The following is a 16,330-nucleotide window of genomic DNA, read 5'->3' on the forward strand; positions in this document are numbered from 1 at the left end:
CAAGGTGATGTGGCAGTAGTAGAACGTGGTGGAGAGGTCATAGCTTTGGAGTCAGGTGGACTGAGCTGAAATTTCTAGCTCTGCCACCTGCTGAGTGACTTTGGGTAAGCTGTTTGATCTCTCTGAACCTGTTTCCTGACCTGTACCACTGGGATTACAATACTCACTTGTAACCTTGGGAGATTAAATGAGCAAATGAATGTACAGTTCCTGGCCATAGCAGATGCTCAATAAACATCAGTTTCTTTGCCTCCCAGTGCAATCTGGACTGGGCCTCACCTTTGCAAATGTACACACTAGAGGCTGGGGACAGAAAAGGCTCCCAGCAGCCAGTTCTTTCCTGTTCTCTGGGTCCTCAGGTGGCAGGTACTGAGTCCTATCACTAATCAGACTAGCTGGGCTTGTCCGTCTTCCTCAAGCTCCAGATTCAGCTTTCTCTCTCACCTCTTTTAAGAAAAACCTGAGCAGAACAGGCTCAAAGAGGTCATGAAGAAGAAGGAAATCAGGCATCTCTGAATAATTCCCAGGAGTATCTATTTTCCAGACACTGAAGCTTTCTTTTCTTAGTTATGTTCCCACATTTTTCTTTTCAAAAGTCTCTGGTCTTGAAAGCAGAATTTTCATGCCAGAGGCTTAGCAAATTTTCAGAACCCACGGGGTCTGCACCTGGAGCCACAACACCCAACCTGATCCTATTTACTCTGTGTGTTTATGCTCAAATGCACGTAAGGTTTCCAGTGAGAGCTGAGTAGGAATAGGAGATTAGCACTTCCAGAGCACATTCTGGGTGCCAGATACTGGGCTTGTCTCTCTCATTTATATTAGCTCCTTTAAACCCTCCCTCCAACCCCAGGAAGTAGGCATCTTTATCCTTATTTCAAAGATGAAGAAACTGAGACCAGATTAGATAAATGACCTGCTCAAATTAACACAGCAAAATATTTCTGAGCTCCAGGGATTATTCAATATCATATGGTCCAGTGACTCTCTAACTGTGGTCCCTGGACCAGCAGCATTGGCACCACCTTGTTAGAAAGGTATATCCTAGGACCCCACCCAGACCTGGGGATGAGCCCAACAATCTGTTTCCATAACCCTCTAAGTAACTGTAATGCATACCCATGTTTGAGATCCACTGTTCTTGTCTACCCTCAGATGTGACAGTTAAGAGAACAGACACTCAAAGAGATGATGCAATTTGCCTTGGTAACAGAATCCAGACTAAAGCCCAGGACAGTCACTTTCAGAAGTTGAATTTTCCTAACTGGGTACCTTACAATGTCCCTTTCATGAGGAGTAAAGACTAAAGTCCATAGTAAAACAGCACAAAACTATGCTATCTTCCAGCGATATTGGCTGGAATTTGAAAGTGCACAAAAATGAGGAGACCCTTCCTTCCATGCACTGCTATCTTTCCCTCAAGACTCTGCTGAACCACATGCTCTGAGACGTGGAACATCCACGTCATCACCGCTGCCCAGCCAACAGGAGGACTAGAGGGGAGAGTGTCATGGAACGTATTCAGGATGGAGACGGCATTTACACACACCTCAGCCATCAACTTATAAGCCTTGGAGGAAAGAGGCCATGCCTCTCATTTTCTAGAATCCTTATTTCTAAATCTGTGTGCAAATTCTCACTTTCTGCTACACCCTCTCACATTATTGCTAACTGACATAAACAGAGAGTGTTGACCACCAGTGGAAGTCATTTGGAAGGGGAGCTATTCTGAAGCCCCATTTGCATCACAGGCATGCTTTTTTTTTCAACGTTTATTTATTTTTGGGACAGAGAGAGACAGAGCATGAACGGGGGAGGGGCAGAGAGAGAGGGAGACACAGAATCGGAAACAGGCTCCAGGCTCCGAGCCATCAGCCCAGAGCCTGACACGGGGCTCGAACTCACGGACTGCGAGATCGTGACCTGGCTGAAGTCGGACGCTTAACCGACTGCGCCACCCAGGTGCCCCACAGGCATGCTTTTTTATGGGCATTTATACGTGATATATTTACTTGGGGTGGGATTCCAGGGGCTGATAAAGACTAGGTAGGACCTAAAGTCTACCCAAGCTACCCCTTGTTTCTGCCATTGGTGACCACCAATTGACAAGCAATTGTCCTTATGAGTTTGTGTTTGAATTTAATCAGAACTATGGGCGCTACCTCTCTGGGCCAGTTTCTCTATTTCTAAAATGGGCATCATCTTTGGGTGGTTAGGCCCATGCCTGGCAACATAAGAATCCTATTGTTATTGTTGTTGTAACAGGGAGCCTAGGGGGAGTTTTAAACATACAAATTTCTGCAACTTTTTTGAAAAACACCTACCATTCATAAACGTATGAACACTTCCTACCTTATTTCTTTGGAAATAGAGACTGGAATTTACCTTTAGGGCAGACTGTCCCTTTAATCTAAAAGGAATTACGTGAATGGAAATATTATGCAAATACAAAACAAGCATACACTCTTTGTCCTGGGAGTGGCTTGTATGCAATCATCTCCACATACTTGCAAAGAACTAGAAACGATTTCTAGGGAAAGTGATATGAAGCATCTATCTGATCCCTCCCTTTTGAGGATCCACATCATTAGAATATGTCTGAGACATTGTGGTAGTGCTGAAGCCGGGTGTCAGGAAAGAACGAAAGAAGCCAGCCACAGGAGGCATCACAAGAAAGAGGAGATCTGGACTGGACACCAACTTAGAACTTCACTGAGATCAGAGAGTCCACACTCAGTGTGAGACCCCATTGCCCTGGCAGGTGGCAGGAGGTAGAGCAGGCAAAGGGCTAAGTCTTTAAGCCTGTCACTAAGCCTGGAGTCCCTGGGGACAGTCAGGGAACTGAGCCCCAAGACTAGACTTCCTAATAATTAGGCACATTGGGTTTACTGTCATTGCAGTTTGGATCTTATTTGATAATAAAAGCTGATGACCATATTTCATGGCCCAGGATTCCTAATGCCCTCCAACTGTGAACAAGGAGAAAGAGAAGGGAGTAACCAAAATTGCCAAATCTTCCCAGATTTCCCAGAGTTACTAATACTGGGAAGTCAGCAATTCTCAGCGTTTTTCACTCTAGTGAAATGGCCGGTGAGGGGGAGAACACATAAGTGATATATTCCTATTGGCATTATTTAAAATCCAGCTACAACTCATCTCTTTCTTTGCAATCCAAAAAGCATATAGAAAACAAGTGGCATTATTACAAGGGTAACCTTGATTCTGCTCTAATTTATATCTTGATAAATAAACTGTTTCCACATGTTAATACTTGGCTTGTGATCACTTGTGTACAAAGAATCTCACAATGATGTGACTACCACAGCTAAGAACAATTGCATTAGAGAATATTTACCCTCTAGCATTCCCATTGAAATCACTTATCTTCTTCAGAAGAAAGGATGGTGCCAGAGTAACACACGGTTGTATTAAGGAGACAAATAAATGAATAACCAATGCCAATAGATTTCTAGCTTCAATTGCTGAAGGGTTGGCATATTTACACCTGCTGTGTTTTTCTTACTGCACCAAGTGTTACAAGGAACTAAAAATAAAGCCCGACCTTAACAAACATAATTGAATTTTTTTTCTGAAACCCAGACATTGATGCATAATACAACTAGCAGATCAAATGAAGTTCATGGTCATCAATACATTTTCTCTATTGAGGAGCATTGAATGCAAAGAGAAGAGATGACGGTAATAGAGTTGGCAAGCAAATGAGATGTTCTTTTCATGAGAGTGCCTCTTTAGCTGTTCCCTGAAGAGGACAATGAACCTGGTCTGGGCTAGAAGGAGTAGCTACAAGAAGACTGCATGTGAGGAGTGACTCCACCAGAGACGCTCCAAAATGAGAACACACAGCCCAAGAAAGCCATTTGCCCTCCCTCCCCCAGCAGTCATGTGCAGAGAATTGCAGGTTCATGGAAGTTATTTCTCTCTACCTGAGTGGGTTTTATTTTATGTAAAACCTCACAATGCAGTCACCAAACCCTTAGTAGGAATAAGAAAAGCATTTGCTTTGCAATTCTTGTCCCGCCACTGCATCAGTCACACTACATAAAGAAATCCAAACCCCTATTCATCACTGCTTTTCAGAGCTCATCTATAATTCAGTCGACACTAAGAACCTTCACACAATGAAACGGCTTTTACTGAGCAATTACACACATCACCTGGATGCAAAAAAGAGTACGTTTTTCATGGATGCCAAGAGTTGTCTAAGTGGTTTATGGGAGAAGAAAAGCAAGGTTTGTATGTCCTACTGGCCATGTGGAGAGCAGGAAAGCCTTATATAACGGGAAGAAAAGTGAAAGAAGTAAAATTAGGGTAACAGGGAGAAAGGAGGGGAGGAAGGCAGGATGGCAAAAAAAAAAATTAAACCTTAATTTCTGAAACCAGCACTGCTGTATATTTCAAAAGTGAGTTTGAAAGACCCATTCGGGGAGAGGAAATCACTTTTATACACCATGTCCCGTACTCAGATTGATTTTTATGTGATACAGAGGAAAGGTAAGTGCTAGAGTCGTGACGAAGTGGAGCCCAAGACAAGAAGAAAACACGAGAGGCCTCTGCAGAAGACTCGAGACCAAATGATGAACAAGAACGAGTCAGCAGCCACCTGGGAAAACACACAAGGAAGATCTTTGCTTCCTTTCAGGAGGCAGCAGCTCTCACATCTCTTATCACTTAGAAACCCTCCCCCAGCCAGAGACTCTAAAGACACGGGGCTGAATTCATTCCCACCACATGCTTTTTCTCTGTGCACTTATCTCCATGCGTCATCCTCTTTTGAAGCAAAAGACTCATTAATCCAATTCAAATTGCCAACATCAGTAAATCCTTTGCCTCAGCATTTAAATGCCAATACCAATTAAATACCAACAGCAACTTAACTACTGATGGGATCTGCGCTACATTCAGGAAATCCAGCCAGAAGTCCAGCTAGCATTAATTCCAACACTCCTTCATCAATTCTAATTTACTCAGTGCAAAAAAATGAGGTAATTTTCTGGCCACGCCGACGATGCATCCAACTGGATTGAAATAACTCGGCAGCAAATAAGAAGGAACAGATTGATTGCAATCCACCAAACCTGAAGGATGTCTTCACCAAGGCTTCTGGGCTGTCGAGCTGAGGCAATTCATCAGCTAAGATTTCTTCTGGTGGTCGGGGGTCATGGACGATGGTTGGCCGTGGCTTTTCCTTGGCATTCCCCGTGAGCCCGTCAATGAGGGAGTTCCACAGACAGTTCTGCGACTTAGACCCTGAGGTGGGAGGGGGAAAAAGTGTGCAGTCAATTACAAACCAACAGCATGCCCTGCCTTACCCAACTCAGGATTTTCAGAAGCAAAGCAGGGAAACTTCCCTATTTCTCATGATCTCCTACATTCAGAGGGTTCCAAGAGATATTGGTCAGGCAACTTAGGGAGTAACCAGGACTTTTTAAATTTATATGCAGAAAATAGGCTAATACCCTGAATATTTTGACCCACAGCTAAATATTAAGGATATATATCTTGTCTCATTTCAGTGGTGATCAACTCCAACTCCTAATAGAGCTGTAGGTATTTACTTATATATTTATTCAGCAATTGGAAGTATACAAAGGACTACCATTCTAGAGAAGAGTAGGATGTTAAGACACAAGTCTCCCTTATGAACTCAGCTTGCCTAAAGCCCAAGTTTCAAGACTCCATTCTGTGGAGACATCCACCCCACATAGGACCCCACCTTTAGAAACCAGAACTCTAGGCAGGTTGATCTTCTAGAAGATCAAGACCCAAGAAAAACTATACTGCATGTTTACTGATACTCTACCCGACAAACACTTCAGTCATATGAGATGAATGTTAAAGGCAAACATGAAGTGGAAAGAAGTGTCACAAAATAGGGCAACCAAGGTCAGTATCAACAGGGATAAATTACATTGATATTACATACAATTGATGTGATGTGATGAAAATGGCACTTTAACTCTGTGGTCTTCTTTCCCAAAACACATAGCCCCAGTGTATTAAGCATGTTTCTAGCTTCTATAAACTTGATGCTTTAACATCTGCCCTACATCCATACATTCTTTGTTCAGGACAACTCAGTAATGTATCTGAGTCACCTTATCTTGGCTTCCTGCCTCCTCAGCTCCCACCTCCTCCCTCCCCTCAACTCTTCAGAAGGAGTCCTTCTTCCAGGGGCATGCTTTTCAAATACAAACCAAACAAATCAGAGCCCATACCCCCAACACCTCCCCCACTGAGCTTTTGCACTCTAGACCACTATTCACTTGCCCAACTCACCCCAGCCCCGGTACCAGAAAACTAGGGACAGCCCCTATGCCCCAGAGCCCACTGAAACTATTCATACTAGCCAATCCTAGGCCTGCTTACCCTGCCTTGCCCATGACTCCCTACAGAAACCACAATAAAGACTCTTGCTCACATTTTCCTCCACCCTAGCTCTGCCTTATAACTGGCCCCAATGCTTCTCAGCATGGCCTCCATGGTGCAACATGGACCCCCTCTTCGGAGACCTGCAGGTATTAAAAAACTGTCTTTTCAATGGCAGTCATCATCAGATTTGCTGGCCCTACCATGCCTAAATAACAATAAAAACCTATCCAAGTACCCAGTCTAGTCATGGGGAAAACATCAGACAAATCCCAAGTGAAGGACATTCTGCAAACACCTGACCAATACTCCTCTAAACTATCAAGGTTATCAAAGAACAATGAAAGTCTGAGAAACCATCATGGTCAGGAGGAGACTAAGAAGACATGATGACTAAACACAATGTGGTGACCTGATGGGATCATGAAACTTAAAAGGACATTAAGTAAAAACTAAGGAAATCTGAATGAAGTATGTACTTTAGTCAATAATAATTCATCACTATTATTTCATTAATTGTGACAAATGTACAATATTAATGTGAGATTAATAATAGGGGAAAACTGGCATGGGGTATACAGGAACTCCTAGTACTATCTTTGCAAATTTTCTATAAATCTAAAGCTGTTCTAAAATAAAGTTATTATAAAAATACAAATAAATAAAATACTATAAATAAATAGCTATTATAGAAGAAGTCTATGAGCAAAAATAATTTTTTAAGCGGAGCCTGATGGTATTACCATTACTATTACCCAATTACCACTGGTTTATGCCAGTTATGCTCTTCCCAAAGGAAAGAAAGTTTTTATCTTTGCACAAAGATACTACTGGGTTTCCAAGTCATGCACCCATAGAGCTGTGTCCATCCAGAAGGGGTTGGCTTTTTCTACCCAATCCATGCAGATGGAGTATCTTTATCTAATTCACACAAAGACTCTTTATGGGGCCTAAGGGGGTGTGCGTGGAGAGGTAAAAAGCACTGCCAGCTAATGCACATTCATATGATAGGTGGACAGAGAGTAAGTCTGTATGCACATGGGGATGTCTCCCCAAGACTCTAACCAGCTACCTGAAGCCCACAACAGAAGAAATCACCTGAAGGACAGCTTTGCCACTAAGACCAAAAGAACTTCACACAAAGGAGAGCATCTCAACAAAGATCCCTGAACCTTTACCAAGGACACAAATGGGTCAGCACAGAACTCTTCCAACAACCACAGCTATGACTGACCCCCTTAGGATGTCCCACATCCAAATTTCTTTTGTATGAATCAAGAGAAAACTAAAGCACACTAGTGCCAAGAAACATATGCCTCCAACTCTCGAAATGCAGGACAGCTTTTCTGAAGTCCTAACCAAATATCTTAACAAGATCCAGTCCTATTAATGAAGGTCTGGTTCTATGTTAATAAAGGTCTGTTCTATGTTAACTAAGGTCTGGTTCTAAGAGGAAGAACAACAGCAATAGCCTGTTTTCTTAAATTTGATCTAAATGAAGGCTTTACAATAAACTCCTAGCCCATTTCCCTTCAATCTTTTATTTATTCATTCAGTATACACATGTTTAATTCCCTCACTATGTCAGGTTCCATTCTGGGCCCTAGAAATAGAAAGATGAACCCAGAAGCAATCACAATAAATGGGCAATGCACCATAACTAAGGGCAGATGAGTACTCTAGGAGGCAGAGAAGGGCTCACCCACTCAGCTTCAGGGCCCTGGGGAAATCTACACAGAGAACATCACATCTGATATGGTTCTAAAGCAGGAACAGACCTTCAGCAGATGAGAAACAGAGAAAAGAACATTCAGGGCAAGCAGTATGTGCAGAGGTTCAGAAGATAACAAGGTAGCTTGTGAACGCTGGAGCAAAGTGAGAGGAGATAAGGTCAAAGGCTGGTTGGACAAGTTGTAAAATGCCTTGAATAAAATGCTAGTCATTTAGAATGTCTTTTTTTTTAATTGCCTATAATTTTATTAGCCAAAGAAAATCACAGATGACATTTAATAGAATGTCTTCTTTAGACCAAAACACAAACAAAAAAACAAAAACAAAAACAAAAACAAACAACAAAAAAACTAAGGCCATATCTTTGTTTGAGAAAGGAGACCGGCACACTATGGAGTGGTGAACTTGTGAAGAATAGCATGGCCACGTGAAAAGGTCGGTGAATCCATATCATCTGTAGATGAAATAAAGTCTTACATGGACTTATGACTAATTCTTAAGTATATAGAGATGAGATTAATAAATTACAAACTCATGGAAAGCACTAATGAATTCATAATAGGGTTTTCACCATTTTCTCAGTGAGTGAATCAGAAGGGTCAGGTGACCTAAGCTCTCTCTCCATTTGGGGAGACTGTTATTGATCTCCGCTTTAATTCCACTGTGGTCTGAGAACAGACATTGCATGATTTCTAGTCTTTTTAATTTTTGTTAAGATGTGTTTTATGGTCCAGAATGCAGTCTAATTTGGTGAATGCTCCATGTGAGTTTGAGAAAAATGTGTATTCTGATATTGTTGGATGAAGCAATCTACAGATGCTGATTACATCTAGTTGATTGATGGTAAAGTCTTTTTTCCTTTTCAAATAAATTTTATTTCATTCATTAAAACAACATCTATATACATAAAGAGTATTATATGCATACAAGAGTTAGTATATGTTCAGGATACAGATCATTCCCAGGCCCCTTGCAATAACTTTATGGTACATTCCCTCTCACTACCCAATCCCAGAGATGAGGAAATCCTTCTAAAGATTTATGATGATACTTTGGAAAAAATATTTCCAGATATTTTTCCACATTAGCACCTAAACAACTATCCATTCATAAGGATCATTACTATTAAAATTGATTTGTGATAAAAACTTCAGAGAGTAAAAAAAAAACTTATAGCAACTTTTTGATTAAAAAAACTTTGTGTTTATTTCTGAGGGGAGGTTTCAGATTTTTATTAGATCTTCACCGGGTCCATAATGCAATACAAAAAGATATATACCAGGGCACCTGGGTGGCTCAGTCGGTTAAGCGGCCGACTTCAGCTCAGGTCATGATCTCGCGGTCTGTGAGTTCGAGCCCCACGTCAGGCTCTGTGCTAACAGCTCAGAGCCTGGAGCCTGTTTCAGATACTGTGTCTCCCTCTCTCTCTGACCCTCCCCCTGTTCATGGTCTGTCTCTATCTGTCTCAAAAATAAATAAATGTTTTAAAAAAAAAATTTTTTAAACAAAAAGATATATACCTCTGATTCAGAGACAGATTTTCCATTCCACTAGATTGATGCTGTAGTGAATTCAACTATGTTCTTGCTGATTTTCTGCCTGCTAAATCCATCCATTTATGAGAAGGGTGTTAGAGTCTCCACCTGTGATAGTGAAATCATTCTATTTCTTTTTGAAGTTCTATTAGTTTTTGCCTCACATAGTTTGACACTCTGTCCTGTTAGGCACATACACATTAAGGATTGTTAGGTCTTCTTGGAGAATTGACCCCTATTTCATTATGCAATTCCCTCTTATCCTTGATAATTTTCCTTGTTAGAAGTCTGCTCTGTTTGATGTTACTGTAACTATTCCTACCTTCTATGGATTAGTACTAGTATGGTGTATTCTTCTCCATCAATTTACTTTTAATCTATATGAGTTTTTATATTTAAAATGGGTTTCTTGTAGGCAATTATAGTTGGGTCTTGTTTTCTGATCCACTCTGACAATCTCTCCTTTAATTGGTGCATTTAGACCCTTGATATTCAAATGATTATTGACACAACTGGATTAATATCTACCACATCCATCACTGTTTTCTATTTTTGCTTTTGTTTTTTGTTCCTATATCTGTCTTCCCTTGTTTTTCTGCCTTGTGTCATTTGAACTGGGTATCTTACAGAATTCTATTTTCTCTATTTCTTAGCATATTGGTTTTAGTTCTTTTTTTTAATTTTTTAATAAAGTCACCCTAGAGTTCACAACATACATTTACAGCTAATTCAAGTCCACTTTCATATACTACCATACCACTTCAAGTCCAGGGTGAGTACCTTATAATAACAAAATAATCCTAATTCCTCCCTCCTGTCCCTTGTATAATTGCTGTCAGAGATCTTCAGAGGAGCTGTGCGTGATACTCAGAATTATCCTCCTGAGGAATGGAAGAAGGGAATATTTATATGCAAGTTCTCATCCCGGGGACGAGAACCCCACAGGGTATTATAATTATAACCCCATAGGGTATTAATTCTCTAGGCTTTCTGGGTCCACTATGCATGACTGTGGGACATCATCAGAGAATCCCGACATAAATCCAGAGAATCAATTAGGCTAGAGCTTAGAAAGTGGGCCAAGAGGATGTGAAGCTGGGCTCAAGAGGTACTTAATACACAGAGTTCCCACACAGTTTTAGTATCCTAGAAAATACAGCCTGAATCCCCATCTGCTACTCATTCCTGCCTTAGAAGGATCACAACGGCCCTTTACCATGGCTCTTCCCAAGGCAATGTGATATGGGCCTTTTGGAGTTGAACTCTGAGAGCAGGAAAGAACACTTCCTCTGATTCTCCACAAATGCGGGCAGAGCACTCTCCAGGGATACTGGAAGGGTCTGCTCTGGCAAAATGAAAAATAAAAATTCCCCTGCTCTGATTTATTTTAAGCTGATTTTGAAAGCATGAAATGTTTCTGACTAAATACAGGCAAAAATATGGAAACAGATAGAGTCACACAGGTCTCTCTCAATAATATCAAAAACCCCATGAGGGAAATCAGAGATAAACTAAGCCTTCAGGATACCAAAAATAACGTGGCTCAGGTGCAGGAGATGAGCAACTCCACTCAGCCCACTCAGTGTCATCTGCTTCTGCCCACTCCCCTCCCCTCCCCACCCCTGCTTTCCTGTCTCCTTTGACTTGTTTCTGACTCTCATTTGAAGCTTATTACATTCTCCTTTTCTGTTATTTCCCCTCTGTCCCTGTGATAAATCCTCTCCCTTCTCCTCACAAAGACAACTTCTCACATACCCCATGAACCCTCCAGATTGATTATAAATCTTCCAGACTCATAAACTCTGGTAGCAGCATCTGTACCACTGAGTTTATCAAGACAACAAGTCCTCAGATTCAGATGTAACAAACATTTGTTCAGTGGTTGCTATGTGCTGGATGTTATTAAGATGTTATTAACCGTCAAATCAACCCTTCAAACTAAATACTATTAAAATACTATCGAATGCTAGGGCATTAAGACTCCAAGAGATCAAATAACCTAGATCACAGAGTTAGAAAACAACAGACTGCTTTGACCCAAAATTCTCATTCCCCTAATCCAGGCCTCCAAGTGATATATCACACTGTTTATATTTTATTTATGAGTAAATAAACATACACATAATGTAGCTCAAGCAGAAGGCTCCACACTTGTTATTATGAAACAAACATTCTTTTACATAAGAAATAAGATACACCCTATCTGCAACTGGGGAGAGCCTTGATCTTGTTAAGTCTCTTGCAGGAAGCAGTTTGCAGCTTCCTTTAAAGAAGGAAGTTCAGGGGGTGCCTGGGTGGCTCAGTCAGTTCAGCGTCTGAGTTCGGCACAGGTCATGATCTCGCGGTTCATGGGTTGGGCTCTGTGCTGACAGCTCGGGGCCTGGAGCCTGCTTCGGATTCTGTGTCTCCCTCTCTCTCTGCCCCTCCCCTGCTCATGCTCTGTCTCTCTCTGTCTCTCAAAAATAAATAAATGTAAAAAAAATTTTTTAATTAAAAAAAAGAAGAAGAAAGTTCGGGCTGCATGGGGAGATGAATAATGCAAGGTAAGTGTAATGGGTTGAGAAAAGACTTCTTAAGAAAGAAAATGAGATGAGAAGGTTCTAAATCAGAAATAGCTACAGATTCATTCTGAAGTGTGTCTAATGGTGCCAGTCTGATAAACTGCTAGCAGGAGGAATCCAAGGTGATGTGGTGATCCTATTTAAATCTGACAAGTGACTTATCAACTGGGTTCCTGATAAAAAAAAAAAAATTTCACAAAGATTACACTGGCAAAAGGCTGAGAAATTAGAGTCTTGCAAAAGCACAGAGGAAAGAGGAAATTTAAATTGCCAAAAAAGTAAAAAAAAAAATTCTTAGAAAACATCAATGATTCTCAAAATATCTGTGACATGGGTTTGTAGGTATCTCCCCCTTCTGGGGAAGATAAGGGTCCTGAAGTTCCTATAGGGTAGGAAAAATGGGGCTGCAGCACAGAGGTCAGGAATGAACCTAATAAAACCCAGATGAAAGTTTTGTGCTCACTAAAAACAATAATGGTAACAATGATAATGGAAAAATAACTATCAATAATGCTTTGAATATCTTTAAATCAGTCACATAGGCACTATTCTTTTACTTTGAATATACTAACCCTTGATTTTGGAAACTTTTCAGAAATTTTGTCTCCTGGCAATTTCAAAAAGATTTTAAAATTGAGGCGCCTGGGTGGCTCAGTCAGTTGGGCATCCGACTTCAGCTCAGGTCATGATCTCACAGCTTGTGAGTTTGAGCCCCGCATCGGGCTCTATGCTGACAGCTCAGAACCTGGAGCCTGCTTCGGATTCTGTGTCTCCCTCTCTCTCTGCCCCTAACCCACTCGCATCCTGTCTCTGTCTCTCTCAAAAATGAATAAACATTAAAAAAAAATTTTTTTAAGATTTTAAAATTGAGCTCTATTTCTAATATCATACACATGAAGGTAAAAGGGTCTCCTCTATCAAAATGTAAGAATACAACTTGATTTGTAATAACATATTCTAAATTCTCAAAAATGTTAGGGCTTATTTCTGAGTTATCCCTTTAGTTTAACTTGGCTTTTTTAATGATTGTATCACATTATTTTACTTAGTATAACTTCATAGTATCTATTAATTATCTGACAGGGCAAGACCGCCTCTTTTCTCTTTTCGGCTATTCTTACTTGCTTCAGTCTCTAGGAAAACTTCAGTTAAATCTGTTTGTCAGGGCGCCTGGGTGGTTCAGCAGCCGACTCTTGATTTTGGCTCAGGCTGTGATCCCAGGGTCGTGGGATCAAGCGCTACATCAGGCTCCATGCTGATCACGGAGCCTGCTTAGGATTCTCTGTCCCTCTCCCCTGCTCTCTGTCTCTCTCAAATAAAAAAAATGTTTTTAAATCACTGTCAATTTCTAAAGAGAACTCTTCTTTTTGAATGTATATTGAGATGGTACTTGAGAAAACTATAACTAATTACTTAAGAAGAATTATCATCTTAACAGTATATCATGCTCTCATCCAGGTAGATGACTGGTCCTTTCTGTATGGAACACTTGTTGTATTGACTTTCTCAAGCACCTCTTCCTCCCTAGTTATAACAGCACCTCTCACTTGATTTTGAGAACATCTCCTCTCATGTTACCCATTCCATGTGAATCTTATAGGCTCTCAGCTATGTTCTCTACTGCTCTGGCTTCAGCGATAAGTCAAGGTAGTGGGTATACGACCCGAACTTGGATAATCACAGATCTTCCCTGGTATTTTCCATACCGAAACTTAAAAGGAAGAGCCTTTTCTTTCTTAGTAGGTTGCTAGTGCAAGCTGCCACATCCCAATACCTGAATAAGCCTAAGAAAATGAAGCTAGTACCCTAAGGAAATCACACAAAACGAATCCTGAGAGTGGCATGTCCCTGGTCGTTAATCCCTCATATCCCCAGACCTACGGCTCTTCCATAGGTCTGTGAACTACTATGGTATCCTTGCAGCAAATCCCATTCTGAGCTTAAAATAACTTGTACTGAGTTTCTGTCACCTGCCAACAAAAATGTCCTCCCATGTATTCAAGACTTTTATTTCCTTTAGTAAAGTTTAGTTTTCTTTGGTCCTGGCAATTCTTCGTAGGTTTTTTTCTGGGCAGTGTGTATGTTGGTCCACTCTTGTTCACAGAGTACATTTTTAGATTGTATTTTCTAAATCATTTTTACTGGGATATAAAATAGATATTTAGTGTATTTGCTTAACGGTCTGTCTCCTTACTAAACTCTTAACTCTTTTAAAGGATTTCCTTGTTTCTTTGTTTTAGTCTTTCTAAGCACATATGCCATCTACAATAATTTTCCCTTCTCATTTCTAATTGTTATGCCTCCTATTTCTGTTTGGTCTTACTGCATCAGCTAAAACTTTCAGAAGAATTTTAAACCATGCTGGCAATAGCAAGCAATTTTATCATTTTGCTAGCTTCACTTAATTTTCTATTTATGAAATGTCTATAACATTTTCTGTTGTAGCCTTAATATAAATTTCCCTCTTATAACTGAGTTTGTGATTATCCCAAAAAACACACAATTCAGTAATAATGGCTTTACCATATATTGAGATGATCATGTATTGTTCCCCCCCCCTTTCTCTCTCTCTCCCTCTCCTTTTGACCTATTGACATGTTATATTAATAGCAAAATGGAAAAGAAAAAAAACTTACTTTCCAGATAGAATCAAATTTCCTCAGAGGAACTTTGTTGGAAAAATACTTTCATAAAACAAGGGATGGGGGGGAGGTAAAAGCTCTAAAGGCATAGATTGAAAAAAGACAACAAAGAAAGAGTTACAGGGGTACCTGGGTGGCTCAGTCGATTAAGCATCTGACTTCAGCTCAGGTCATGATCTCGTGATTCGTGGGTTCGAGCACCGCATCAGGCTCTGTGTGATGGCTCAGAGCCTGGAGTCTGCTTCAGATCTGTGTCTCCCTCTCTCTCTGTCCCTCCCCCATTCACACTCTGCCTCTCTCTCTCTCAAAAATAAACATTAAAATATTTTTTAAAAAAAGTTATGCTATTCTGCACATAAAATGAAAATAATTTAGAGGTGGGCAAGAACAGAAAAGAGGGGAAAGAAGTGGGGGAGAGAGAGTCTTCAGGACAGCTGCCAGATGCAACCATAATTGACAGCAGTAACTGAAGAACTTTCCAAAAACATATAAACCTGATATCCATGTTTGTCACATGCCAGGTAGAACTGCAATGTAATCACCTCTCCAGAACAGTATGGTAGTTCTATTTTTTTTTTTTATGTTTATTTTTGAGAGGGAGAGAGAGAGAGAGAGAGAGAGCAGAGGAGGGGCAGAGAGAGAGGGGACAGAGGATCCAAAGCAGGCTCTGTGCTGGCAGCAGAGAGCCTGATGTGGGGCTTGAACTCACGAACTATGAAATCATGACCCGAGCCAAAGTCAGAGGCTTAACTGAAAAACCATCCAGGCGCCCCTGTGGTAGTTCTATTTTTAATTTTTGGAGGAACTTCCATGATGTTTTCAAAGAGGCTGCACCAATTTACATTTCCACAGTGTACAAGGGTTCTCTTTTCTCCATATCTTTGCCAACACTTGTTATTTCTTGTCTTTTTGATAGTGACAGGTGTGATGTGGTATCTCATTGTGGTTTTCATTTGCATTTCTCAGATAATTAGTGATGTTGACCATCTTTACATGTACCTGTTGACCATTTGCATGTCTTTTTTTTTTTTTTAAGTAGGCTCCACACTGAGTGCAGAGCCCAACTTGGGGCTTGAACTCACAACCCTGAGATCAAGACCTGAGCTAAGATCAAAAGTTGGATACTCAACCAACTGAGCCACCTAGGCACCCCTTACATGTCTTCTTTTTGATTAATTTTAAATTGTTAAATAGACGAATGGCTACTATATTGGATAGCCTAGCTCTAGGAAGTAATCAGAAAAGAAAATAAACATTCAAAACTATTAATATATAGATGAAGATTAGAATAGACAATGCATAGAATGGTAATGAATTTGAATATCTCTATAAAAAGGCAATTTTTAGGGGAGTCTGGGTGGCTCAGTCAGTTAAGCGACTGACTTCAGCTCAGGTCATGATCTCACAGTTCATGGGTTTGAGCCCCATGTCGGGTTCTGTGCTGACAGCTCAGAGCCTGGAGCCTGCTTCGGAT

At 40.6% G+C, this 16,330-nt stretch overlaps 1 protein-coding gene across 5 annotated transcripts in view; it reads right to left on the bottom strand.

Annotated features, from left to right (window-relative positions):
- Positions 1-16,330, bottom strand: part of PDE1C (phosphodiesterase 1C) — a 510,042-nt gene that overhangs the window by 384,211 nt on the left and 109,501 nt on the right. For all 5 annotated transcript variants that reach the window (XM_019825661.2, XM_019825660.2, XM_019825662.3 and 2 more), the window contains exon 3: positions 5,097-5,268. In XM_019825661.2, the coding sequence (XP_019681220.1) occupies positions 5,097-5,268 (172 nt within the window). The remainder of the gene's footprint in view (positions 1-5,096; positions 5,269-16,330) is intronic.

This window comes from Felis catus, chromosome A2, assembly GCF_018350175.1.
Source record: "Felis catus isolate Fca126 chromosome A2, F.catus_Fca126_mat1.0, whole genome shotgun sequence".
Classification (NCBI taxonomy): Eukaryota; Metazoa; Chordata; class Mammalia; order Carnivora; family Felidae; genus Felis; species Felis catus.